The sequence below is a fragment of the Oryzias latipes genome, chromosome 7 (assembly GCF_053564925.1).
Source record: "Oryzias latipes strain Hd-rR chromosome 7, Olatipes_Hd-rR_3.1".
Classification (NCBI taxonomy): Eukaryota; Metazoa; Chordata; class Actinopteri; order Beloniformes; family Adrianichthyidae; genus Oryzias; species Oryzias latipes.
In genome coordinates this window covers 29,504,986-29,531,799 of record NC_136243.1, presented here as the reverse complement: position 1 = coordinate 29,531,799, position 26,814 = coordinate 29,504,986, and the positions used below count along the sequence as shown (strand labels likewise).

The 26,814-nt window shown below is 37.6% G+C and overlaps 2 protein-coding genes across 12 annotated transcripts in view; both read left to right on the top strand.

Annotated features, from left to right (window-relative positions):
- slc26a6.2 (solute carrier family 26 member 6, tandem duplicate 2) overlaps positions 1-1,982 on the top strand; it is a 36,255-nt gene extending 34,273 nt beyond the window's left edge. For all 7 annotated transcript variants that reach the window (XM_078949565.1, XM_078949564.1, XM_078949566.1 and 4 more), the window contains one exon: positions 1,157-1,982. In XM_078949565.1, the coding sequence (XP_078805691.1) occupies positions 1,157-1,180 (24 nt within the window). In that variant the 3' untranslated portion in view covers positions 1,181-1,982. The remainder of the gene's footprint in view (positions 1-1,156) is intronic.
- Positions 1,983-2,783: 801 nt separating this feature from the next.
- mgll (monoglyceride lipase) overlaps positions 2,784-26,814 on the top strand; it is a 36,076-nt gene continuing 12,045 nt past the window's right edge. The window contains exons 1-5 of one of the 5 annotated variants that reach the window (XM_020704493.3): positions 3,070-3,088; positions 3,478-3,567; positions 4,508-4,646; positions 16,410-16,516; positions 21,560-21,696. In XM_020704493.3, coding sequence (XP_020560152.2) covers positions 3,546-3,567; positions 4,508-4,646; positions 16,410-16,516; positions 21,560-21,696 — 405 coding nt within the window. In that variant the 5' untranslated portion in view covers positions 3,070-3,088; positions 3,478-3,545. Of the gene's footprint in view, positions 3,089-3,134; positions 3,568-4,076; positions 4,142-4,327; positions 4,647-16,409; positions 16,517-21,559; positions 21,697-26,814 lie in introns of those variants that run through there. The other 4 variants (XM_078949569.1, XM_011476840.4, XM_011476838.4 and 1 more) reach the window with 4 other exon arrangements.

Sequence of the window (26,814 nt, the reverse complement as noted above, 5' to 3'; positions counted from 1 at the left end):
AAAAATCCTAACTTTATTCTGTTTTCAAATCAAACTTTATTTATTAAGCACTTTTCAAACAACAGTAATGCAAAGTGCTTTATAGGCCTAAACAATTAAAAAGGAAACTGTAACACATACAAAATGCCCTCAACCATCTCAATGCCCTGCATCCAACAAACTAAAACATAAAATGACACAAAGAAAGTATAAATAGAAATAGCACCAGGCGCAACACAATAACTGAGGGCTGGGCGGTTAAGATGCTTGTTTTTGTCAACACATAATTAAACAGACAGTCTGGAATGGGCATTTAAGCAATTATAGAGTTAAAATACTCATCCCAGCACAGATCTCCACCATCAGTCTGAGCATGCATTTTGTAACTATTTTCATGCAAATGTGAACGTCCACACTGGAAAAAACTTCATCCACAAAATTAGGTAAAAATTACAGAATATGGTTCGTTTTTGTTGTTATGAGTGAAAATATTTGCCAGCAGAACCAGTAGAATCTGTCTGTCTGTTGGTAAGGTTTCTTAAAAAACATTGGAGTGTCTTGCCCCTTTAAGACAAAATGTTTGCAGCTCACACATGAGCTGCAGACATTAAAGTGATGCAAAAGTGAATGGTTTGAACAAGACAAGACTAATTATAAGGACAGAGAGGATAAAATATCTACACACGTGCAGACCATTCTGTATTTCACAAAAGAACGAAAAAAAAGTTCATTTTTCTGTTCCTGCTTTTGCATAAAAGTACAGAAATACTCATTTCTGGTGTTATATTTTTAAGAAGTGTTGGCTAAAACAACTCAAATCTTCTGTTTTTAGTATAACAATAATATAATACAATAATAATATAAAAATAGTGAGTGGAATTCCAGGTTAAATGCTACTCTGTGGCATAAAAACAGAAGTACTATCTGAGAACATGAAGTCCTTAAAGCTGCCTTTCACTACAATCCAGCAAAACCATATCAGAATTACGACTCCTGTAATCAGTGCAATGAGGTTCTGTCATCGATGGGAATCGAAGATTTAAACCAGAAAATGTCAAAAAGCTTTTTTTTTTTCTCTTCTTCAATTCCTTCTGACATTGAAACCCCTGACAAGTGTTTCTCTTCTTCTCAGCCTCTTTGCCTCTGTTCTGAAATGTTGTGTTCTTAATATTTAAAGGAGCTACCAGCAACACATTTCTGAAAACCGAGAAGAAAGGAAGAGGATGTCATGAGAAAGTGGCACACAGACTGCCTGGTGAAGGATTTCTCTTCGGTCTTAAAATATCTGGGACTCACATCCGTCCCAAAAGCACCTGCAACACTGCGGAGCAAAGATTGAGAAAATTAAAAAAAACAACAACACACCATTCATATGCGTGTTCATCCATGAGTACAGGGTAAAATGTCAGCCTCCAACTTGAATACCATGGTTAGCTTGATGTGTCAGTGTTGTTTTCAGGATGTGTGTCAATACAAACTGTGTTTTGTCTTTTATATTTGCTATGTGCAGACTGTAGTATTGTGTTTAACTTTAACCTTGTGCCTGATGAAAACGATTGCTCCACATAATGAGTCCGCAGAGAATCAGGCCTGGAGTGTGACTCCAGAATGTCACTTTTGGTTTTTAATTTGTGTTATTTTGGTTCATTTGCTCCAATTGAATACTTGGTTCACTTAAGCTTTTATAATAGTGGGAAATGCTGAAAAATGATGTTGACAAATGCATTTTTTTGTGAGATTGCACCAACTACATCTGTTGCATGAAATTTCTTTTATTTTGTCTTAATTTGTGTCTTCAAGACTAATGTGAACCAAAACAATTACCAATACTGGAAGCATCATGTTGCCTTGTTTTAACCCATAATCCACATTAATACTCTGTAAACCACAATCCCCGATAATCGAGATTAGGACATAGTTTATGATTAATCAGCTTCATTGAATGTGAGTCTGCAAGTTTCCAAAAAAATAAAGGAATGTGGTAAAATTCCAAGGTAAAAAAAGATGTTTATAACTTCAGAGACTCAACAGCTTTATTTCATCATTTCCGTCAGGCTTATTTTGCAATGTTAGAGCTTTTAGCAAGTCATGTCGGTCTTCAATGTTTACTTTTATATGAACACAAAAAAGCTAACCTCCAGACAGCTCAAGAAGAGCCCAGATGAATGTTGGCATTTTTGAAAGGTACTTGTTAAGCAAAACAAGAGTTCAAAGACAAAACATCTGCAACAATTATGCAAAAGTCCATGTAAATGTCCTTGGCTGTGACATCAGCATGAAGCAGAGAATGGCCCTCCAGTTTGTGAGTGTAGTGAAAATAAATAAAGGTTGCAAAAATTTTGGTTTTGATCAGAGGAGGAAGAGAAAGATTCAATTGTTTTACATGGATATGGAAATGAATTATTTGACTGAAAATGTGTGCTTCTGACACACGAGTGATGTGTAAGGTTGATTCATGTATTTTCATGAATGTGATGCAGAAACCAAAGACAGACCTCAAAACTTTAGAGCAACCATACCTACAAATTCTCATTCTCATGTTCCTACTACTGCATGTTCACATCAAAGATTTTTTTTAAAGTCAAATAGCCCAAATTTAAATTTTCAGTTTATTGTATGACATTTCATGGTCTGATTCTTTCAGTTGAGTTCAGTTCAGTACAATGAGGCAAGTGAAAGAAGAACAAAAAAGGAAATTTGACACAGCGAGCCACTAAAGAAAATGTGCTGTAAGTTAAGATGTTGTTTGGTTGTGTAAACAATACCAGCCAAGTGACAAAAGTGGGTTCCCCCACCCAGTTCTCACCTTTTTCCATTAGAGTTTACAGTTAGGCTCAAATTGCTTTGATAAAGGACATTTTAAATGAACTCAGTGGACCTGGTCCACACAAATAATGTGAAATCCATACTGATTAGTCTGAATGAGGACTAAACCGATTTACGCAAAAGAGCAAAGCGGGGGAGGGGGTGGAAATGGTGTGTGTTGTGTGTCAGAGTGTGTGTGCACTTTTTAGGTTCGTCGCCAGTTTCGAAAGGGACTAACTGACAAAACAGCGACACAAACTGACATCAGCGCCTGAAACGTCAACTCCAGGCGCGCAAACTTCAGGTTAGTCCATCTCCATACGCTGACAGCAGTCTTATGATAGTTCTGTGGACACTTCTTAGCGCGCGTGTGGGACAGTACGCGCAGTTCTGTCTGCGTTGGAAAATTCACTGTTAAATGTTGATCTGTGGATATTTGGGGTGTTTAATTTTTTTTCTTGGGACAACAGTAGACATTAATCGTTCTTGTAGCGCATCTACTAATTGCGTCCGACCTGCGCCTCCTAATGACTCTTTCAAATTGCATTTCATAGACTAGACAGGAGCGCTGCGCTGCGCTCCAGGCGCGTCCTCGTGTCCGTGTTTTTTGCTGCAGCTCGACATGCTTTTCCCAGATCGGAGCTGTGACGATTGTTTTCATTTTGGTGCACATGAAAGCTGTTTTCCATTCAGTCATTAAGGCGCGCTGCTGTGGTCCGACGCGGACATGAGGCAGGTTTCTCCGCGCGGAGCTGGAAACAATGGAAGATGCCTTAAGTGACAGTAAGGATGCCTTCATATCTGAACATTTTCGTGCGCTCTCAGCCCAAATTCCTGTCGTTTGAACATTTTTATCGACCAAACGTTGCATGGGAGGAAGAAATGTGAGGCTTTTGTGTTCAACAATGCGACCTAACAAGTGACCATTGGTTATTAGGGTCGGTAATCTGTATTCATGTTGAAAGATAACAAGCCATGAAGATGATTTTCCTTTTCAAATATTTGTCTGAGGTGTGTCAGCTGGAGTCCAATTTCTGCCTCTGTTGCTGGTGATCCTGGCACTAGTACGTTTGTATTCATGTGGCATGAATGCCACATGCATTCTGTGCTAAGAATAGTGAGTTGTGAGATTGTAGTTGGACTTTGTGTGTGAGGCAGGTGTCAGCTTAGTCTTTTTTGTCTATTTAACTTGGTTATAAAGACTCATTTTTGTTAATTACCTTGTTAAAACAGATAAAGTTGTGTTTTTGTATTTTTTTACACCATATTTGGATAATTCTTGCCTGGACTAGGACTTTTGGCTGCTCTTTGTGGGGCCCCTATTGGTTAAGGACTAGTACGTCAATGGAGATTATAGGTAAGTGCTCACCTGGTTAAGGTGGTTAAGTTCAGTGTCAAGGTTAGGCTCCACAAAATCAATGAAAGTCAATAGGACATTCATTGTGTGTAGCTGCTGTGCGTTTGTGTGTGTAATATCAGCAGCACAGAAAAGAGCATATGGTCGTGACGTCACACCGGCAGTGGACGTCTCTGACACCAGCTCCTTTGGTGAGCGCGTGCGCACAGCTCCGAACTGACCCACATTGAGCTGAGCATCACCATAGAAAACAAGAAGTAACCATGAACGCCGGGACCGCGGCCGCCTGCCTGCTCGCCGCCGCCGTCAGCTGCTATTTGTACGGCAGCGACATGCTGACATCGCTTCTCCGCGTCTCCGTTGCAGAGGAGCCCTCCATGCCCGAGCCGGGAGCTGGTGCGCGGCGGAGCCCGCAGGGAGTTCCCTACTCCGAGCTGCCGCACATCGTCAACGCCGACGGACTGCACCTGTTCTGCCGCTACTGGGAGCCCGCCGCTCCGCCCAGGTGAGCGGAGGAACAGCCGCCGTCACATCAGAGGTCTGCTGTGTGTCTGAGGGAGGATTTCAATGAAAACTGTTTTTAAATCTGTCTAAAAATGACAGTTAAGGCCACTTGCGTCACTTCTCAATGTCACGTGGGTGTGTCTGGTTATGGAGTCACGTGATTTCAACACGTGGTGCGCTGCAAATTCATTTCCCTAAAAGTACTTTTATAATAAATTCCGCTTTAAAACATAAATAGTTAAATCAAGCTTTGTCTTTGAACACATTCAAAAAAAAATTTGAAAAATCAATTCTGTGTTCGTCACCACATGACTTTATTGTTGATTTATCATTCATTCATCTATTTTAAACATTTTCAAGCTTTTCATGGACATGCTAGATTATTTTTTATCCTTAAAGTTACAAAGGCTTAAAAAAACCATGAAAACAATGTTATTCAGAAAAAAATAAGACATTTATGCTATTGTTTTAAGAAAATAAGTTACAGAAACTAGGTGTAAATGTCAAGGTTAATCATTTTCTCACCGACATCTCCTGGTTTCAGTCTTTTGTCAGTTCCTAGAGTCAAAACCCAAAATGGAGAGGCTGCATTCAGCTTCTAAGCTCCACACATCTGGAACAGAAAACCTTAAATCAGCGAAGACACTGTTTAAATCCAGGTTAAAGACCCACTTTGATGAAAATTGTTTTGGGTGTTTTTAACATGATCTTGTAGCATTCTTCTTATGATGGAAGACATTTATTAAGAAAAAATTGCATGTCTTAGTATTTCTTTATTCAAATCGTGAATCAGGAGCAGATGAAAAAAAAGCTGTTGGAAAAAGCCGGTAGCAGTGATGCCACAGTCACGGGTCACAAGCTCCCTGCTCCACTCCACACTGTTGCATCTGCAACTGATTCACTTCTGTGTTGTTTTTAAGAAAATAAAGGACTTTGTGACACAGGAGCACTGTTGGAGACCACCTCCATTTATTGTGAAACTGGTAACTGACAATTTTCCCAAGACAAACAGATATCACAGTGTTAGCTGCTTGTCCTATAGCATGAGGGTAACAGGAGAGAGATCAGCTAATCCTTACATTAAAATAAAATGTCAACATCTTGAGAATTTTATTATTTTTCCGTAACAGAACTCAAATAATAAAAGGAAGTTGGGCATAACAGAGATGAAACAACAATTTATATTGTTAGTGTTACAAGAGACCACCTCTCCCACTTGACCATGAAACAAGAAGGGAAGAGGGAAAGCCCAACACTAAACAGAGGGGAAAGAAACTTAAGAACAAACAACATTTTGTTTAATTACAACAAAAAGAAACATGTGATCTCGTTACACATCCACTTGCAGACAAATAGATACATGTGGGTTTTTATTGTCCTAGTCTGATTTGGCATCTGGCTCAAAACTGTACATCTGGATAGTTCCAATATTGCTCGCCATTTTTGTTGCACCGGTAATGTTAAATTGGGGTAAGCAGAAAGGCTGATGGGAAATGAAGGCAGACACACTCCCTGCCAATAACTCAGAGACAAATTTCTAATGAACTACTGCCGCTCTGCAGAAACTGTTGTAGAAAATGACACAGGTTTTAGATTTGGCCTTTAAATAATAATAAAAAGACCACTGAGAACACTTTTAAAATACATCAAAAGATGATAGGAGCGGGACTTTAAATTCAATTATTTTCATCTTTTTTTTAAATTTTCATTGTATTGATCCCTCATTCAATATTTCTGTTAAATCTTTCTTTTAATGTTTCATGTAAAGCACTTTTAAAATAACCTTGCCTTAAATTACAACTAACAGCTGAATTATTAGCTACATGTGAATCTCCAAGAACAAAAACAAGTGTTTACAATCTAAACTCCTGCTCTTGTAGGGAGGCAGATGTCCTGTTTGGAAAGTTGTAAAAAGTGACAAAAGTTGTGCTCTAGACAGTATCATGGCTTTTCAGCAAAATAAGATGAAATTCTTACTTATCTGTTGTATAAATGACTCCAAACTGCAGCCTCACTTACCGAAAGGCCGATTTTTTTTTATTTTTTATTTCTTCCTACTGGGTTACGGTAATGCTGACATTCTTCAAAGCCTCCTTCTGGAGGCCCCCGTGGAATGCGTGCTTTTAAAGTCCAGCCTCCACCCCTCAGCACATGTGGCCAAAGCAGCGGATAAAACACAACACAGATGTCCAACTTCCTTCACTGGGCACCATCGGATGCAGGGAGAAAAACACAGAACAATAAGCAGGGATCAAGATATTACTGATCAGCCTCAGCATATCCACACACGCAGACACAGCAAAGCAGCATCTGACATAGAGCCTCTGGTCATTTCTCAATAGACTGAGGGTGTATTCCCACTGGATAAATCCTTTGTGCTGCGCTTTTCAATTCTTATGGAGACAGTTAATTTATTAAAACTTCATATTTCGATTAACAGTTTTGAACATTAATAACAAACTTTTTACTTGTTACTTTGTTATGGCGGAGGCATGCTTGTGCCGTGTGAGCTTTAACTCAGAAGATGCTAGCAACTGCAGTGCTGAGGAGATGTCGGGTATGAAGGTACGCTGCTAAGTGTTTATGACTTATAGATTGTCAGGAAAATGGTGAGAAGCAATGTGTGTCATGTTAAAAGTTGTTTTTAATGAGCCTGCATCCATCCGACCACATTTCAATTGTGGCGTTCGGTTAAGGACACTACAGGGTAGCTTTTAGGGTGACGTCACAGCAGCGTGCCGCATAACGACACAACGAAAAGCACCTAAGAAGTGTTTTCAGGGGTCTTAAAATAAACAATCTAACAAGTAAACAATTTGATTCTTTTTTCTTTTTGATAACACAACAGTCGTTGCTTTATATTTGTCCACAGCTCATCTGTTGCTTCATTCCTACTCTGTTTACTTGGCTACTGTGGCCATTGTGGTCTAGTTGTTCCGCTCCGAGGACGGATTGTATTCAGACTAAGGAATCACAGAACAAATCGAAGCTCAGTCCGATTGGAAATGAACCAAGACAAAGAGCGGTTCCTGGTCCCGGACCAGGGTCTGTTGGGTGTATTCAGACTGAAAATTTGTTCCGGGTTATCGGGGGAAACTGACTCTGGTTCACGTAAAGCTGACCAAATGTTTCCAGTCTGAATACACCCAGAGGCTTGTTAGTTTACAGCAGCATGTGTTTATGTTTAATCTTGCCAGCAGTTCTGGATTAACTAGGTGTTTGTTCATTGGCCTGTTTGTATGTCTGCTCACACACATTTGTGTAAGAGTGCGGCAGACACTGAGAGCTTCTTGTGTAAACACAGTAGGCACAATAGCTCACCACAATTCAGCGGTGGATCAATAAAATCCCACTCAGACACTTCTTTTATAGATTTATAACATCTGTGGGTGAATTTTTGCCTCTGTGATTTACCAGCTTATTTTTGTCCACCTGGAAAACTAAACCATAAAATTGAATCAGAAGATACTTATGTAAGATGATTCACATTGGGCACTTTAGAATTGCTAGCAGGCGTAGTAGAGGACAACCAGAGTTTCCATTGTGTGTCACCATGAGTAGAAGGCTCAGCACACACTTTTCATGTGCCCATGACAATGCTGTGCATTGAAGCTGCCAAGAATAGATAAAGTGCCTCTTTTTTTGGTGCATAATGGACATTTTAGCCGATTGCTACAACTCACTGGCCTCACAAATTGCATCACACAAAAGTGGAAACTGCACAGAGGAACCTTTTAAACCCCTAGGATGCCTTAATACTTTTCTGAGCCCCAGACTCATAAAATTCTTTTCATTGGGCCAAAACCTCCTTTAGGCTGCTGAAGTAGGTTTACACTCTGTTTTATAAGCTGTAAAAATGAGCTGTTTGGTTGGAGGCTCACATACAGTGTAGTTGAACCAAATCAACTTGTGCAAAGTCATAACTTTTGGTGAATTGTTTTAGTTATAACTGTTACAGCATGTTTAATACTTAGTACAATAGATTGGAGATGTTTTTTCCCTTTTTCAGCCTAAATATTTCTCTTCACTCTCTGAGTTTTTCCACATTACTGTCTTTTTTTTAGCTTACAAAGTAAATACTCTTGTGAGAGCCAAATTTGGGAACCTACTGTGAAGTCCACCAGTCCCTCATAAAGTAGAAGGAGTGTAACGATTCATTTTAACAATGATTCATATCATAATTTGTGGTTGAAAATATTGATTCATTTTGAACAATATGATTCATTGACCTAAAATCCATCCAGGACTTCTTTAACCAAAACTTCAACCAGTGTGACTTAGAGAATAATCCCTGGGTACTGAACAGTACAGTTGAAGTTTTCCAGATTTCTTGTATTTCTTGCAAGTTAACCAAGTTTAAAATAATATGTGTACAAACAAACAAGAACTAATGGCAAAGTCAGTCATATTTTATCATGTTCAGCCCACTGTTGTCTTTTCCACATCAAATGGAACATTCTTCGAACATTCTACCACATTGTACGGTCACACGTCTTTGCAGAATTCAAAGCGTTTCCACACATTGGACTGTAACGATGGACTGATCGTTTTTTGCCGCCATCACATGTGTGTTGTCCGCTGTGATGAACTTAGTCGTTTTCATGTTACAGTAAAATAAACCTGGTGAGGTCGTAGGAAATAAACCGATTCATGGATAAATCATTACATTCCTATAAAATAGGTATAACTAAATTTATAAATTAACTTTGGCAGTGTTATTATTTGAAATTTTACCCTAATAATAGGCCATGAAACTGTTTTCAAAACAGCAACTGCAGACAACAATAATATCAGATGATGGAAAAAAAGTCAACGCTTTATTTGGACAGCAGACAAGACGCTGAGGCAACAGTTACAGGATTATGTGAGCTGCACAGCCATTAAAATAGTCTGTCTTAATCTACAAACACAGTTTGCACTGATAGTATGTTTCAGAAACTCATTGTAGTCTAACTTTAGGATTATCTATCTAAAAACTGTATCTAAAAAGCGCTTTCTTTAGCTCCATGTGCATCAGAAGTATGCGTAAAGATGACAGAACCTTAGCAAACTGCATGTTTTGCACAGTTTAGGACAAATGACATCAAGAAGTGCATGTCCTTACCAGCAAGCTTCATCTGTTTTGCTCAGTTATTACATTTAACTTTGGCTAATTAATGAATATTTGTTTAACTAAAGCTGTCATTTTTTTTCTTTAAACATATATTTATACTTTTAAAAAACAAAAAAAGGCAGTAATGTTCTTGGCAGCTCCACACGGCTCTTTTAACTAATGTCTGTTGAGACGGAGAACAAATATTGTTGCAGAGGATGTAAACATTTGCCATCTTTGTACGCGGTTTGCTTACAGTAAATTCCTCAGACATTAACATCAGAGCAGTGGAGGATGCTGCTGTTAGTGCTGCAGCCACTGCGTACGAGTTGACCGTATTTACTTAGAGGGTTTTGGTTTCGCAAAAAAAAAAACCCGGAAAATTAGTCAGTTAAGACTGAATCTCACAACAGGGGAAGAGTAAGATTCCTGCAAAGTAAGTGGAGCATCATGTTTGTATAAACCAAATACAGGATTTACTGCAAGAGGGACTCATGAAGTATGACAAGAAAAGACTAATTTTCAGTTTTCAGTTTCCTTTCTGAAGGAAAGGATAAAGTACCTCAACATACGAAGTTTTAAGGGATGCTAATGATCAACTAATTAAAGTTTGACCTTTCTTAGCGAGTAAAAAACACAAATATTTCATCTTTTATTTTTCTTTGACATTTTTAGTTTGTTTTTACACTTTGTGTAAATGTGTCAAAATGTTAAATCCGTATTGTATTCCTGCTCTGAATGAGGGTGCAGATCCGGTCAGAAGTAGGGCTGCGCTTTATAAGGAAAAACTCACAATTTGCAATATCAGTGATTAATATTGCAATGACAATATAACTCGCGATGCATGAACAAACAGCAAAAAAACTAAATATATAATTTAAATTTCAATGCAAAATTTAATTTAAATAAGAGTCAAAATACCTTAAATTATACTACAAATGACAGTCATCTACATAGGAGGCGAACATCTTATATAAAAGGGCTCCATCCAATTGGTCAACAACATGAAGGGGTCCATCCGATTGGTCAAGTGTATAAATGGATTTATTAGATTCGTTGAATACTTTGAGCTGCCATAAGTTTGTTTTAGCACATTTAAGGTAATATTTTATTGCAATTTTCTCCATCTTTTGCGATATGCGATAACGATACATGCATAGTCAGAAGGTTTTTTTTTCATATGAAGCAGGAAGTAAGTAAAAGGTCAAGAGATGGAGTGCAGGGACTTGTACAATGATTGACAGAGCGTCTAGCTGGCAGACCTGTATCCACTTTGTGCAAATGGGCCGTGCAACTATCAGCATTTCCATTCATCTATTCTGTGGTGTTTCTGCACAGTCAGGCTGTTTTATTTACCCATTGCCCATTTTTGTGGACGCGCCACAAAAACAAGAGGGCTTCAGCAAAATGGTTCTCTTCCTGTTCAGGCTCCAGAGTAAATCTGGGCCGAGCAGCTGAGTGCATGAAATATAGACATTTCCAAAACACGGAGGGAGTGGCTAATTCCTCTTCTAGCTGCCAGTGTTTCAGTTTTCGAAGGACACACTTAAGAGGAACAGCTATTTTCCTGTTGGTAACTAAAAATTGTTTATGCATAAAACATTAGCAGCTGCAGCATTCATATCCAAACCTATTGAGAAATGTAATTGCTGTCTTTACACAGAAATTTGATTGGTTTCTGTTAATTTAAAAACTGTACTTAAAAAAAGCAGGAGTTTATTTTTAACTATAAGTGAGAAATGAACACATACACAGAGATCTAAATGAATTGTTTTTGTAAAAAGTCTTATGCTTTGAAGCTTTAAATCTGCTTGATATGTGCATCTCATCTCTCGTCGTCTGCACAAGTGATGCTGCCGATCATTTCCAAGAGGACCACTAATTATTATAGTTTATGTGGTTTGCTAGACTGATTCAATGAGTCTGAATCCTTTCATCTTGCTAAAGAGTATTATAAAGCATAAAGCATGTTTTAAATTTACCTTTTTGGAAACATTCCTGCTGTGCCTGCCTACAGTCCATCTGCCTTGGTTCATCTCCCCAACACAGTAGTTTCCTCTTTTATATATAGTTCTGGTTTGTTTTCTCTGCAAAGCACATTTTGGCACACACTCCATGCTGACTTTCTCAGTTTTTTTTCCATCTTTTTCCATGCTGTTTTGTCACATTCACTTTCTGCCTGTCAGATTTTGTCATTCTCCACCTGTCGTCTTGTCTTTTCCTATCATCCTTTTTTTGTTTTTGCTTAAGTGCATCAAATCTTTCTATCGTCTGGGAAATCAGACTCAAACTAAGTCTGGAGATGTTCTCTGTCACCAGTTTATTAAATAGCCATGCTCTTTCTAAGAATAAGTGCAGTAGACTGATGCAGCAGGTGTGGTGTAAGTTAAAAGACCCATACCAATACACCAAAGCAAAGCAGGGAAAGGTCCAAATTGATTTTAGGTCAATGAAAGCAATAGCCATGGTAACTCGCAACCCTAGAATGGTGCATTTTCAAAGTGAGCATTTAAAAATGATATATTGTAGACATTTTGCTGTTTTAAAGAGGTATTTGATTTATTTTAATGTTTGTGTTCCGCCATAAAACAAACAAAGTAACTCAAACACAATCATCAGTTAAAATAATAGCAAAAATATGAGAAACAAATTACAAATTTGGCTGTCCACTAAAACTACTAATGAGGAATACTTGAAATTTCATTTTTTAATAAATGAAATGTAAATTTAAACTAGTATTATCACAAAAGCAGCAATAAGATTACAATCTTAACATTTTCTAACTATACATTTTAACTTTACACACTACATGCAACAACATACCTCCCTTTGGAAAATCATACCTTTCTTTTTTCTTGGTCCTGTTTAAAATAAAATGTCGTTTACATCTGATTTAAAAAGCACACATTTTTGTAAAGATGTTTTACTCCAACAGAAATTAATATTTGCAGGAACTGACAAAACTCTGATAGAGTTTGGTGGGTTTTTAGACCCTGACATCTTCATTTAGTAGAAGTATTTATGTGTCCTGAGTGTAAAAGTAGTTCTCTGTATCTGACATTTCCCTAAAACATATATAAAGAAAATTAAGATTAAAATAGTATCTCTGAGTATTTCTTTATTCCGGCCTTTATGAATCAGGAGCAGACGAAAAAATGCAGTTGGAAAAAGCTTGTAGCTGTGACGTAGAAGTTAATGCAGCAAGCCACAAGCTCCCCGCTCCGTTCCATTCTGATGCATCCACTTGTAGCACGTCTCTGTTTTCCCTGTCCGAGTTGGCAACTGGCTCAAATCTGTACAACTGGATGGCGTGGATATTGCTCGCAGTTTTTGTTGAATCTGTAATATTAGGCTGCGGTTGTAAGGAAGGGACTGTAAGCTCAGGGGAGAGCGTGTAAACAGATTGATGAGCCTCCGTGTCAAAAGTCCGCAACTCAGAGGTAAATTTCTAATGTAGTCCTGCTGCTCTGCAGAAACTATGTCCTAGAACGGCATTATCATATTTAAAGACCCCTGGTAACGCTTTTAAAATTGATCAAAAGATGTTCGGAGTGGGACTTTAATCGTGTTTGTCATTTAAAAGTATCCCTCTGTTTACCAATGGTTCATCTTTTGTAGGACAGCACAACCTCCCAGCTTTTAGTGGAAGTCCTGCAAAGACTCATAACAATGTCTGAAAGCATCAGCTCACTGCTTGTCAGTCATGTTGAACCAGTCACGTCAGCACCACAATTGAGCGTTTCATTTTCTTGCAGAAGCTCACCATCATTGCATAAACAGGATTAGAGCCCCTGTGTCTGTTTGGGGTCTGTAGTTATTTGGAGTATGTCTGTGTGTAGCTGGTGGGAGGCAACAACTCTCTTGGGCTCTTTGGTTGTTTTAATAAGCCTGGTTATAATCCATGTTGTTCTGGCTGTGAATACTGTGAGAGACAAACAGCTGTCCAGTTCCCATGAGAGAGAAAAAAAAGAGTAAGGAGAAATAATGCATGTTAAGAAGTGAAAGTCCAGGGTAATGAGTGCAACTCCTAACGGGAGTTAATCTTGCTGGCGAAGAAGGGAACAAAATGTGTGTTGGAATGTGAAATGCTTATTTGCATCTATTTAGGGCATCACCTCCTAGTTCCACTACAGGCAACATGAAGCACAGTTTTAAGCTGCTAAACAGGGAATTGTTCTTGTTGTGGAAAATTTTTCACAGCCTACAATAAAAACAACAGGACTGAACACTTTGATGCTATCCTTACAGTCATGCTTTAAAGATCCACTCCCATCATCTTTTGAGCTGTTTTCAAAATGTTCCCAGTGGTATTTTGATTATGATTATAGTGTTTTTAGCCAAAATAAAAAAATCTATTCTGTTTTCTAAGACATAGTTTCTGCAGAGCTGCAGTACTTCATTAGAAATTCACCCCTGAGACTTCGGGAGCTTGTGGCCCACCCAGCGTATTTTCTACATCACAAAAGAGCTCTTTTTCAAACGGCATTTTGTTTATCTGCTCCTGATTCACAACGATTTGAACAAAGAAATACTCAGAAATGCAATTTTATGCTTAATTTTATTTCAATATGTCCTCCGTCATTAGAAAAATGCCCAAAGAACATGTTAAAAACACCAAAAACATTAGATCTTTTTTCCTTTCCAGCTGAAAAAGTTATGCTAGTGACTACTTTTTTTTACTGTACTATTGTCTCATGCCATTAAAGCAATACGTGTCCCCTAAAAGATTTCTATCCAACTTTACCAGGTTACTTTGAACAAAGCAGAAAAAGAGCTCTGGCATTTCAGAGTAGAGCCAAAATGCTCACTTGCTTGAGCGTCGTCGTTTAGCTGCGAGGCCTGAAGCCGATAAATGATCCACATCTTTCGTTTTCTATTACATTTTTCACATGCAGTTGTCCTTACAGAAGCTAATCTATGTGTGAATTGCTATCATTCTTCACAAATGATTCAGTCCCCCACAGACACCCTCAGTTTGAGTGCAGATACAGTATTATCCGTTCTAAAAAGAAGGGAAGACGCCGTGAATAAAACTTGCTAAGGAAGCCTTACTCTTCCTCACCCTTCTCAGCTCCACTACTCCTTTTTCTCACTCTTTCCCCATCTTTTTTTCCCTTCTTGTTTCACTTCATTCCATTCTTCCTCTACTCCTGAGTGCATTTGGCTTAATTGCTGCTGCAGCTGCCTATTGAAACTCTAGCAAGCTTCTCAGCGCTACTACTGCTTCTTGGAGACAAAACACTCAGGCATTTCAGTTCCTCTGCTTAATATGCGCTGAGAGAAGAAGAAGCAACTTGTCTTTCAGTTGGCAGAGACTTGGCTATTAATTAGCAAAAGATATGAAGTTTATCTCCTATTTCCCAGAGCTCGAAATGTAATCTGAGCCTCTCAAGGAAATTTAACAAGGGAATATAACTATAGATTTTCTTGTCAGCGTCACCTAAGTCTATTTTGAACAAATGTACGCTTCAATGGTTTCAGCCGCGCTCTAAGCCTTTTCAGTATTAGGATTATTAGAGACTAATTTTCAGAAATCCTGCTTTTTCTAGAGTGAACATGTATGTCCAATTGCTTACATGTAAACGTGACTTTGACCAGCAAATCTTGAATTAGATGTCATGAAATTATGCTTATAGTTTAAAAATCAATTATTCCAAGCAAAAGAAAAAGACAAAATGTAAATAATTAATTTTAAATTAATGGGAATTGTTTTCTTAAAGAAGTTTAACTGGTAAAGTCAACCAAAGGCAAGTAACAGCAATCACCAGCAGTAAACTGAAAAAAGAAATGCATTTTGCACCTTATAAACAAGTGACAAACACCAGACTGACATGATCAAAATATGCAAATTGAATTGGCTGCAGGGTTGGAACGTTAAAAGACAGCAGTCATGTCAGAATCCTAATTTTATAGCAACTCCAGTTGGAAAAATGTAACACCAGAAGCAGAATTCAAATGGATGACAACTTCAAAGAGAAATGGACATCCTCTGGATATAAAAGATTTGAAGTTCTGAGCATAAAAACACCACACATCCCAGATTTCTGAGAGACCCTGAGCCTGTCGGGACAATGATAGCTTGTGACAGTTAGGTTTCCAGCTGGAACAGCCCGAGAAGAGCTACTGTATCTGGACCCGGCCTGCATGCAGCTGCGTCGCTCCCACAGGGCTTTGAACCAGCAGGACTTGATTTTTGAAAGTCAGTGGTATGCGTCGTTTTCGGTTGGCCCTCTACAGCTTCACATCATGCGTCAAGAATTTCCAATGGTTCATTCCTTCACTGGGTTTCTTTTTGTTTTGCTAGATTCCCCGTGTCTGTCCTGTTCCGGGCAGACAGGGATCTGCAGAAGACAGATGGATGATAGCTTTGATCACATAGTCGTCATCGCACTCAACCTGCTCTTCCTCAGCTATTCTTCTGTCATTGCTCATCTAGATTTCTGTCACCAACTCACAAATGCACAGTCAGACGAATCTGTCAGGCGCAGAATTACAAAAAAAAGTGTTGTCAGTGAAATGTCAAATGTCTCTGCTTTGAACAGATTTGACTGTCGGTAAACTAAGTGAGAGCTTGTTTTTAAGAGAAATCTGAGATTTTTGTTGTTTGGGGAGAGAGAATGTTTTTTTCACAAATGTTATATTACCGTACATTATTTCTCTTGTTTTCCACAGGGCTTTGGTGTTTGTTGTTCATGGGGCTGGTGAGCACAGTGGGCCATATGACGAGATTGCACAGAGACTGAAGGAACTGTCCCTGCTGGTATTTGCGCATGACCACGGTGAGTGATGTTCGCATATCACAAGACTGTAATCACATGCATACATTTCCACCCACACTCATATTAGGCCTCACAAGGTTTTTGCATGAGCTCACAGAAATTCCTGCAGTTCTTCTAAAATGTTCAGTAAACTAATCATACAAGGAAACATAATTACAGAAGAAATCCCGCTGGTTTTTGCTGCAAACAGCTTTCAAGAGAACAGCTTGGCATCCAAAAGAGATGGGCCAGACTGAAAGAAGACATTGTTTGCCAGACTATGATACCTTTCTAATTAATGTATTCAGTTAAATGGGGGTATATAATATATGTAAAATCAATTTCACTTTCTTTTTTGTCTGCATTGCAAAAAGAGGTAGCCTAAAAACATTGGGTTTTTCTACTGTCAAGAGAATGGAGCAAAAATGATTTGGAATCATCTTAATAATATTATTCTTGTTTTTAAAATCCTAACGAGACAAAAGATTTCGACTGTGTTGATTTTAAGAAGGGTTTGGAAAGGTTTATAGCAAAGATAAGTACAAAAAAAACGGTAAAATATCTTGAATGTCTAAAAACAAGGTTTAAAACCTTTGCAAGGATCAAATAGTTAGCAGTGATTGTTTTTTTACAGTGTGTTTAATGATGGTCTTTACATGAAAATGTGCATTCCAAAGAGTTAATTAATTAATATTCTAATTGTAGTGTTTACATGCCTTGCAGCAAGGCGAGTTTGGATAGTTCTTAGAATAGTGTAAAGAAAAAAGTGGCAGATGATGAAATGGAACACAATCCCATCTGGAGAAATGACCACCGTATCGTTTGTGCTCCATCCTGGCATGTTTGTAATTATATTCAGCACCTGACAACAATCCCTGAAATGGCAAATGCAGACACAAAGCTTGTTTTGGCTGACATTTACATCAAGATCACCCAAGAGAGTCTAGATGAATAGAAATGAGAATGTGCCTGTTACACCAGAAAGTCGAAGTGTTTTTGAGGTGGAGATGCTTAAAACTAAATTATTTTTGCTTATCCCACATTTTGTCTCAAATACAACCTCATTCTGGCTGAACCATTCATAAAAGTAGGTTTACATTTGAGCTTACTCTGCATTTAATAAAAATGTTGGGCTGCAACCTGGGGAATGGGAGAAAATGAAAGTCTGTTGTCTATACAGAATGGGTTTATATTATTAAACGCTGTGTCCATGGCAACAGACTTTTCCGCAAATTGGGATTTTGTTTTTAAAACATGGATTCCCAGCCTGAATTTTGCAAAGGTTAATCAGAATATCTGGTCCAACTTTATGATCAACAAAGACGAAAAATCAAATTCCTCCAGCATCAAGGTGTTGGAGCTCAGCCAGCCTGTCAGTAGCAGGTTAGGCGGTGATCTTTAAAAAAGAATGCTTCAGATTTTTATAGGGGACATTATAAATACATATTTATACATTTACTAAAAACCTCATCTGTGCCTTGTACCTGAGATGTTGGGGTTTCAGTTCAGGGCTAATTCTCCTAGTAGACCTTTAATTTTGTGGTCAAAAGAAACATTACTTTTCTGAAAAGATATATAAAAATGTTTGAACTCGGGCTGCTGCACGATATGAAGAAAACTTGCAGCATGTGATGTTAGTGATCAGTTTTGGAACGACAATATGACTAGCGATACATGAACAAACAACAAAAACATTATTTCCAATTTTCTGCTGCAGTTTTATTAAAGTAAAAGTCAACATAACTAGAATTATACTCCAAAAGACCCACGTCTATAGGAGGCAGGCCACCAATATAAAGGCCTCCATTTGATTGGTCAACTACGTTACTGGTTAAATGCATCAAGGGTTCTATTTGATTTATGAAATACCTCAAGTTGCTATGAGATTGTTTTAGGATGTGTGTCAAGATTAAAAGACGCACTGTTTTTGGTGTTTTGAACATGTTTATGTTACATTTTTCTCATGTTGAAGGACATTTATAAAGAAAATCAATCTTAAAATTGTATTTCTGAGTATTTCTTTAACATGTTGTGAATCAGGAGCAGAAGAAAAAATGACGTTTGTAGGCGTGACGTAAACAATACAGTTAGCAGGTGTCAAGCTGCCTGCTCCGCTCCATTCTGATGCATCTGCTTGCAGACAAATAGATCCATGCACGTCTTGTCTTTGTTTTCCTCGTCTGAGCTGAAACCTGGCTCGACAGCTCCAAAATTGCTCACAATTTTTGTTGCACCGCCATTGTTTCGTTTGGGGTGTAAGGGAATGTAAGCTAGCAGGAGAGCACGGATGAAATGTGGGCGGGCTTTCTTCACGCTAGCAGTCCCGCCCACAACTCAAAGGTCAATTTCTGATAAATTACTGCTGCTCTTCACAAACAACTACCTAGTAAACAACACAGGTTTTTAATTTTTTATTTTACCTAAAAACCGCTTAATCATAATGAAAAGACCACTGGGAACGCTTTACAGTAGATCAAAAGATGATCAAAGTGGGACTTTAAGATAACTGTTTTCCGCAGTCTTTTGTGATACACAATTTACAGGCGGATATCATGATGAGGGTAACTTTTCAATGTACTGTGCAGTCAAAGTTAGTTGAATCAAATCGTTTTTTTAAATAATCCTTATTTAATTCAATGACAAAAAACAATACATACAACTTAATGCCGTTTTCTGTGGATGAGAACTTCAGAAGAGCACAGCTCCTAGTTCCGCTCTCAGACGGTCCTTTTATTTATCCCACCGTGGTGTTCTTTGTTACCACCAAAATGTGTGAAGTTACATGACTGCAGCAGGAACTGAGGAGAAAGAATGAAACTGAGAGAACACAGTAACAAGGTCTCATCTGTGCAATCGAGCAAATATTTACTGCAGCGCAGATCTTATTGAAGAGCGAAGAGAGGCAATATAAAATAGTGAATGAGTCCAGCTATTCACACAGGAGCAGTTAGCTTATTTATTTCTAGTAAGATGTCACGCTGTTAAATGTAAAATCTTTAAGTGGAACAGGTCTCTGTAGACCCGAGCTTTATCTTCGAACTCTTTCACACCCGCACACAAACACACTTAACATCCTAACACACACAGCCTTTGGCAGATCTCTTTATGGAGTTCAGCAACTAAAATATTTTCTACCTTTTCTTGGGTGTATTTCTTTCTAATTAAAGAGCTTTAAAGTGTTTATAATCTGCTCTGCCATGACAGTAAGTAAAGTTTCAGCTTTACTTCTACCTGCATTTAAGACCAGTTTATTTTTATTATTTATTGATTAGTCTGCCCAACTGTGGCCTTATTGACTCACTGAAATGTTAGCCTTGGAACTATGTGTAATGCTGTGCTTAAAAGGCACAACAGTTTTAGTTTTTTTTGCTTTATTTAATAAAGATTTTCCATTAATATTTCTGTATTTGTCACGTTTCTGTTATTTTTCTAACAAGCGAACAGTGTTGGGGTTTGTAGGAGATATATAATGGCGTTAAATGTTTGGATAAGGACTCTGATGTATGCTTTGAAAAAGTCAAATGAGCGTTTACTGCTCTACATAAGGAGGAGTGAAACTTTTTACTGAAACCACTTTCACAAAGGAAATGAGCAGCATGTAAAACCACCTTCTTCCTGCAGAATGAACATAAAAATGTTCTCAGCTATGCTTTGCACATGTTGCACAAAATGAATGATGCCAAATTTGACAGAAATGATTAGATTTGACTTTAAAATAAAAAAGGGGATATGTTGCATCTTCATCTGAGCTTTGGTGAGCTGTCTGTTTATGCATTTATAAATGAGTAATGATAAATGCATTAAAATTCGAATTTGAAAATGACTAACTGCATCCATCATAACATGTTTTTTCTGTCTAGACTGATAAAGAAAATACCCCTTTTAAGTATCAACAGACTTGTTGTATTTTTATATTTCGTCAAAATATCTAAATATATATATATATATATATATATATATATATATATATATATATATATATATATATATATATATATATATATATATATATATATAAGAAAATCAGCTTTTGAAGTGCCTTCTCCTTTAATTAAATCCTTTTTCTAGTACATGAAAAAATTGATTACGATGGAAATTACTGATCAACTCCCCCAGAAATATATATTGGAAATCATAAGCCAAGTGTATTTTCATGCAAGTTTATTGCATCAGATGTCTCAGAAGATAAGTGTGTACCCATGAAAGACTCACAGTGTTTTAATCAGGTTTAAGGATCTGGATTTCGTGAAGAATGAAGCTGCAGAACTGAAACGGTGCTTTGACATTAACTGCAACTGAGAGTAGATATTGATTTTTCTTTCCACTGGTTGTCAGTCTTACCACTTCAGGTTCAAGGGGATGAAAAAATAAAATAACGGGCGCAAATTCCCTGCAGAAAACACATTTACTAAGGTTGATAACCAAAAGGTGTGAGTTATACACATTGTAAATGTAAATTAGGAGCTGGTGCTACTGGTCTAGTGGTTGTCATGGCAGCCTATTTGAGCAATGCAAAAAACATGAGAAGACATACATGCATGTGCATAAAAACAGATACGTATACATAAGCTCTCCTCTGACATGGGGGCTAGTATGGGCTTTCCTGTAAGTACAGAAAAGCCTCATTTGTTCAAGTGAAAAAGCACATCAGAAAAAGATCATTACGCATACTTTAAAAATAATTATTGTTATATCCATCCATGAATTTTCCATGAAGCTTTTTCCAGCACGAATCCCAGTCATTCTGAAGGCTGGGTCCCTTTAATATTGCTGCATACATTTGTGAGTGTTAATAAGCGTTGTTTGGAAATGTTCCTAATTACAGGGCGCTCCTGGTGTGTTCAGTTTGCTGGTTTCCTGTTGGTGTTCTCCTGGGTTCTGTTAATTGTCACAGCTGTTTTTCATTAATCCTTATTGTCCTCCTAATGAACAACCACATTTGGTATTGGCTGCTGTTTTGAAGATGATCTATTCTCTTTTTTATTATTATTATTTTTATCATGACCTTTCCCTTGTATGTCAGCTTTCATTAATCCACTGCATACTTCTTTGTGTTCTTCACAGTTGGTCATGGTCAGAGTGAAGGGGAAAGGATGAACATCAAAGATTTTCAGATTTACGTCAGAGACTCCTTGCAGCACATCGACCTTATGAAGTCCCGCCACCCTGACCTTCCCGTCTTTATTGTTGGCCACTCCATGGTAGGACATTCTCTGTCTCATCAATGTAAAAAAGTCTTTAGTGCTTGCCATTTAGTTTAAAAGTATTTTTGGTAAAACAAGAATCTTTTGTTTGTTTTGTTATTTAAACGGACCTTCTTGGCTTTTCTAAAAATAGGAAAAGAAAATTAATCCTAAGAAGAAAAAATCACGGCAAAAGTAGTAAAATTTTCTGCTTGTGCAGAAAGTAGTTTTTACCTAACAAAAAATCCTATAATAACATGTTAAAATCTAATAACAAGGAGTTCCACACAAGCATTCAAAAAGGGAAAAATAAGCTACAAAAGCCACCTGTTAAATATAATTACTTCAAATTAATTGTTAAACAGCCCAATAATAAGTTTTTCCTTGCCACTTCTAAGCAAATGGTTTGTATTTTTGGAGTTTTTAATGTACCTAATTGTAGTTCTTTTTGATTACAGTGACAAAAAACTGGTGTAGTACGTGGAGAAGAGTCATTTTAGAATAAAAAGTGAACACAAAACAATCTTAGTGCAAGTTGGCCCATCTAAATAAATCCTCATAAAATCTAAAACTAACACTTATTTTTAAACATGAATTAAAATGTTTGTTTCCAAAAGGGCTGATGTTATTGACATGAATTACGTGCAATCGAGCACTAAAATGGATGGAACTGATGCACATTTCTGCATCTATCACACGAATTACAAGGCGAAATATTGCTGTTGGTCACATGTATAAACCTAACCTAACCTAACTAACCTAACCTAACCCTCACCCTTCCTTTGGCTCCGTGCGGCCAAGAATAGTAATTAGTAAAATGACATGCAAATAGTCACTTTCTTACAAAATAATGAATGTCAGTCTGACTTGTCTACATGTGTTAAACTTTAAAATCACATCCTTAAAATTAAACAAAAATTTTAGAACGATGTGGTTTTTTTATGTCTTAAATAAAGTTTTTCTATTAAAGAGAGTATGGAGCAAAAGGATTTTGACTTATTGTAATAGTAATTTCTTTATGTCTGGATCCTAGCTCTTAATAATAGAAAAAAATTCCTAACTGCTGATTTTAGAAAAGCGTGGAAAGGTGTAGAGCAAAGGTAAGTTAAAACAACTTAAAACCTGTTAAAAATATCTAGAACATCTTTAAATAAAGTTGTAAATCTTTGCAAGTATTAAATAGTTTACAGTGGTTTTTACCAGTAACTAAGTTTCTAGTGCCCACTTGTTTCTTTTGGACTAACATGTTGTTTGCTTTGGCTCTGACAAAGCTCCACGTACATTTTGGGCACAAGGAGCAAATGCCACATCATCTGCAGGGTAAACGGTTCAGGAAAGGTTTACTTTTCTCAGTAAACTGCTCACCTTTCACCCGTTGACACATACTTCCCGAAGTTTAAAGATAAATGTTGAATTCAGCTGATCTGCACATCAGTTGTGCTCAGTTTCCAGTTTTATTTATTTCTCAGGGACGGTGCACATTAAAAACGTGACATGCAATGAGCCAGAATTAGTCCAGCAGCTATTTTTCATCTGTTGTCCCTGGACAGATGTTGAAAATGTCTACCTAAAAAGCTAAAAACAGCAATTAAAAACAAAATATAAAATAACAATAGAAAGGATGTACAATACAAATCAATTATTAGACAATCAATTAAAATACCCAGTCAGCTGTAAATAATGTTTTCCGACCCTGTCCTGTAACAGTTAGCATCAGTTCCTAGTTAATATCCCAAACTATTCTTCTTTTAAAATGGTAAACAACTCTCCAGAAATGCTAACTACTGTGACTGTTGCCTTGCTTAATCAACAGTTTAGCTTTTATTGGTACTTCCATATTATCTTAAGCAGATAGTTAAGGATGTTTCAGATGTTTTTAATTAAAAAAAAGTAATTCTCTCAAAGTTTTAACAGTAAATGTAGTTAACGCATTCTCAACCAAAGATATGAGACTTTTTAGATCACTGCAAAATTAAACAATTAGCTGTCTCGGTAATTAGCCTGGAATCTGGGTATTTGCTATTAAAGGTATGTATCTCTTGTTACCCCTGACCCATCATTATCAAACAGTTCACAGCTGATGGTGACCTTCCGGGTGGAGACTCGGATCACTGAGACCCACGGACTCTCACAGGGAATGTTCTCAGAGAAGCTGGATGCCCACAACCAATAAAAGTGAAGACACAAATGATGAGATAAATAAGATAAAGCATTTGACTTTTTTTAATTCATCTATATGTCAGTGAATTGAATCAACTTTCTTTTATTTGGGTTTTGGATACATTGAAATGCAGACGATGAATGGCAAAGTGAGGGATTGCGCCTAAATCCTTAGAGGAGAAATATTGCATTATCAAACTGATTCAAACATCTCAGCTGATTTTGTGCTCTGGGAAATTGTACTTCTTACAGCTAACAAAATAAGCATCGGGATGAGTTACATGAAGAAGCTGACAAATGTTTGATTATTCTTTTATTTAGGTTTAGTTGGAACTTTGCTGCAGTTCGTAGCTCTATGGTGGCCAGAATGATAAATGCATTGTTTCACTGATTAAAACTTGCCTGAAGCAGAGAACAGAGAACATCAGGCCACGTGTGGCGCTACTGTTTTTTGAAGCCAGGAGACTGGTTATCTTTCTGCACAGCTGTGATTCTAGTGGGCATGAGGTAGTCGAAGCAAAAACATTTCCTGCTGCTGATTTAACGGGCTTTGCAGAGAAATGGAAATGAGGTTTATAAAAATTAGCAAGGTATTTGTTCTCTGGGAAGTGAAGGGAGTCTGATAAGGAAACTCCAACCTCATCCTAAAGGATCCTGAAAAGAGCTGGTCCAGAATAACTGTCACCTTTTATAATTTAAGATTTAAAAAAATCATATGGTACTTTAATTTGTCAAACCTTTTTATGTGTGTAATTATATGCAAGGATCTCAGATGGAGACAAAAAAAACATACAACACTGAAAATGATGTCTGTTCATTTTAATGGTAAATGTCAAAATCCCTTATTTACAGTACACAATAGTCTCTAGTGTCCGTCCGTCCATCCATCCATCCATCCATCCATCCATCCATCCATCCATCCATCCATCCATCCATCCATCTTCTTAACCAGATGAATCCCTTTTTGGGGTCTGGGGCTGCTGGAGCCAACCCAGCTACTGTTGGGTGGAAGCACCTTTTGGCTGGGCTACACCCTGGACAAGTCACATCTGTTGCAGAGCCACACAATGTCACACACTCGTACCAAGGGACAATTTAGAATCTCCAATTAACCTATAACACATGTTTTTGGACTTTGGGAAGAAGTCGGAGTCCCCAGACAGGATTTAGACTCATGTGCTTTAATTGAATCATTCTATCTAATAATTTGTATTACTTTTTATAATATTAGTATTTGGAACTGCAACATGGTCTGCTCCCTACTCTGAGGTTGTGCCATAATGAAGTGTTGCCTCAAAGTGTGTTTACAAACCTCATTTCCCCACTTCCATGTGTTGTAGTTTTACATCCTGTTTCCATTAAGGTTTCTTTGCTCTTCCTCTTGTGTGGATTTCTGTTTAAAGGAACCATTGCATGCTCTGCTTCGAGATAAGACTTTGTTGTCAGTTCTTGGGTCCTGTTATGGTTATATTATGAGATTTATTATTGCTTACATGTCTGTGTCAGTCTGTACACCATAGTGTGTCACATTGACCTATAGCAAAGGGGCGCCAGGGGAACAGAAGCCATAATCTCAAGGAAGCACAGCTGATGACTGCAAGGTTGTTTAGCTTGTTTTATCTTTGCTGCTATGACAACGTTTGTAAAGGATTTGATCCCTTACATTTTCTTTTTTACAAACTGTCTCCGCTCCTTAAAACTCAATTTTTAAATCCTCAGATAGTTTTTATTTATTAAATAAATACATTTTTGCCATTTTTCAGTTTAAGCTTGGTAACAGGAAGTGTTTTTTGGAGGTTCAAGTTGTCTATTTTGTGTAAATAAAGCTATCTTGAAAAGATCAGCCCAGTGGTCTTCCAGCCTGCTGTTTCCTCAACATGTACCGCCCTGTTTGTTTTCCGGCTGTTTCAGCCCGACTCCCTGATGCACAGAGCAGATGATCCCAGGATTTTGATGAACTGATCCCAAGATTAAGCATGGAAAAGGGCGAAAATTGGTTAAAAATCAAGCAACGTGTTTTGTTTTTTCTATGCTTAAATTTATATTTTGTTGCATAATTTTCCTTAAAATAGGCCATTCATATATATATATATATATATATATATATATATATATATATATCTTTAAGGGAACTGATAAAACAATTCCCTTTTCTAAACATGCTAACCTCTCCATAGTAGTCCAGTCCAGCTTCTGGGGTATGAATATTAAAGCTGTGTAATGCTTCTGATATCTCCATGTCAGCTCCTTGAGCAATTTTCAAGTCCAAACGCTTTCTGAGTTTAGCTGGACAATGCTGCCATTCATCCTTTCAAAAGCTCAGAGACAGAGAGCATAAGGAGGCCTCTAATCAACCACTGAAAAGGCTTCACTGTCTCTCGCTCTGCCAGTGCATAAAAATAAATATAATAAGCAATAAAAAATGTTAACCTCTGAGTCACTGTGCAGTTGGATGTTTTGTTTTGAAGAAGGATAGGGACAAAAATGACAAGAAACAGATTCAACTGGGAAATACTTTTTTTTCCTGAAAAATGGTGTGTTTGTATTCAAGAAGCACGGTTAGAACGTGCAGCTTGTCCTCAATGCTTTTTGGTGGGAAATGTTCTGTCTTCTTGTAAGGCCTCTTCTCATGCAATGGCCTCAAGCTGATGAATATTCACATAACTGACAAAGAGCGTTCACATAAACAAACTTGAGGCCAATTAGTTTTCCAAAAAAGAGAAGGAGTGTTGGGGACAGATTTATCCTCTCGCATTCTCTGCTTTCGTGGCTCTTTTCACACACAAGGGAAGAGGCCCTCCTATAAACAAACCGATTCTCACAGCCACAGTTCTGATAAAACCCTATCAGAGGGAATCCTACTAAGGCCATGAGATGACCTTGTGCCGATACGGAGAGCTGCTTAACTTCCTTTGCCTCGGCATCAGAACACTAAACTGTCTAGAATAATAACAAAAACAGGGTGAAAACTCCCAC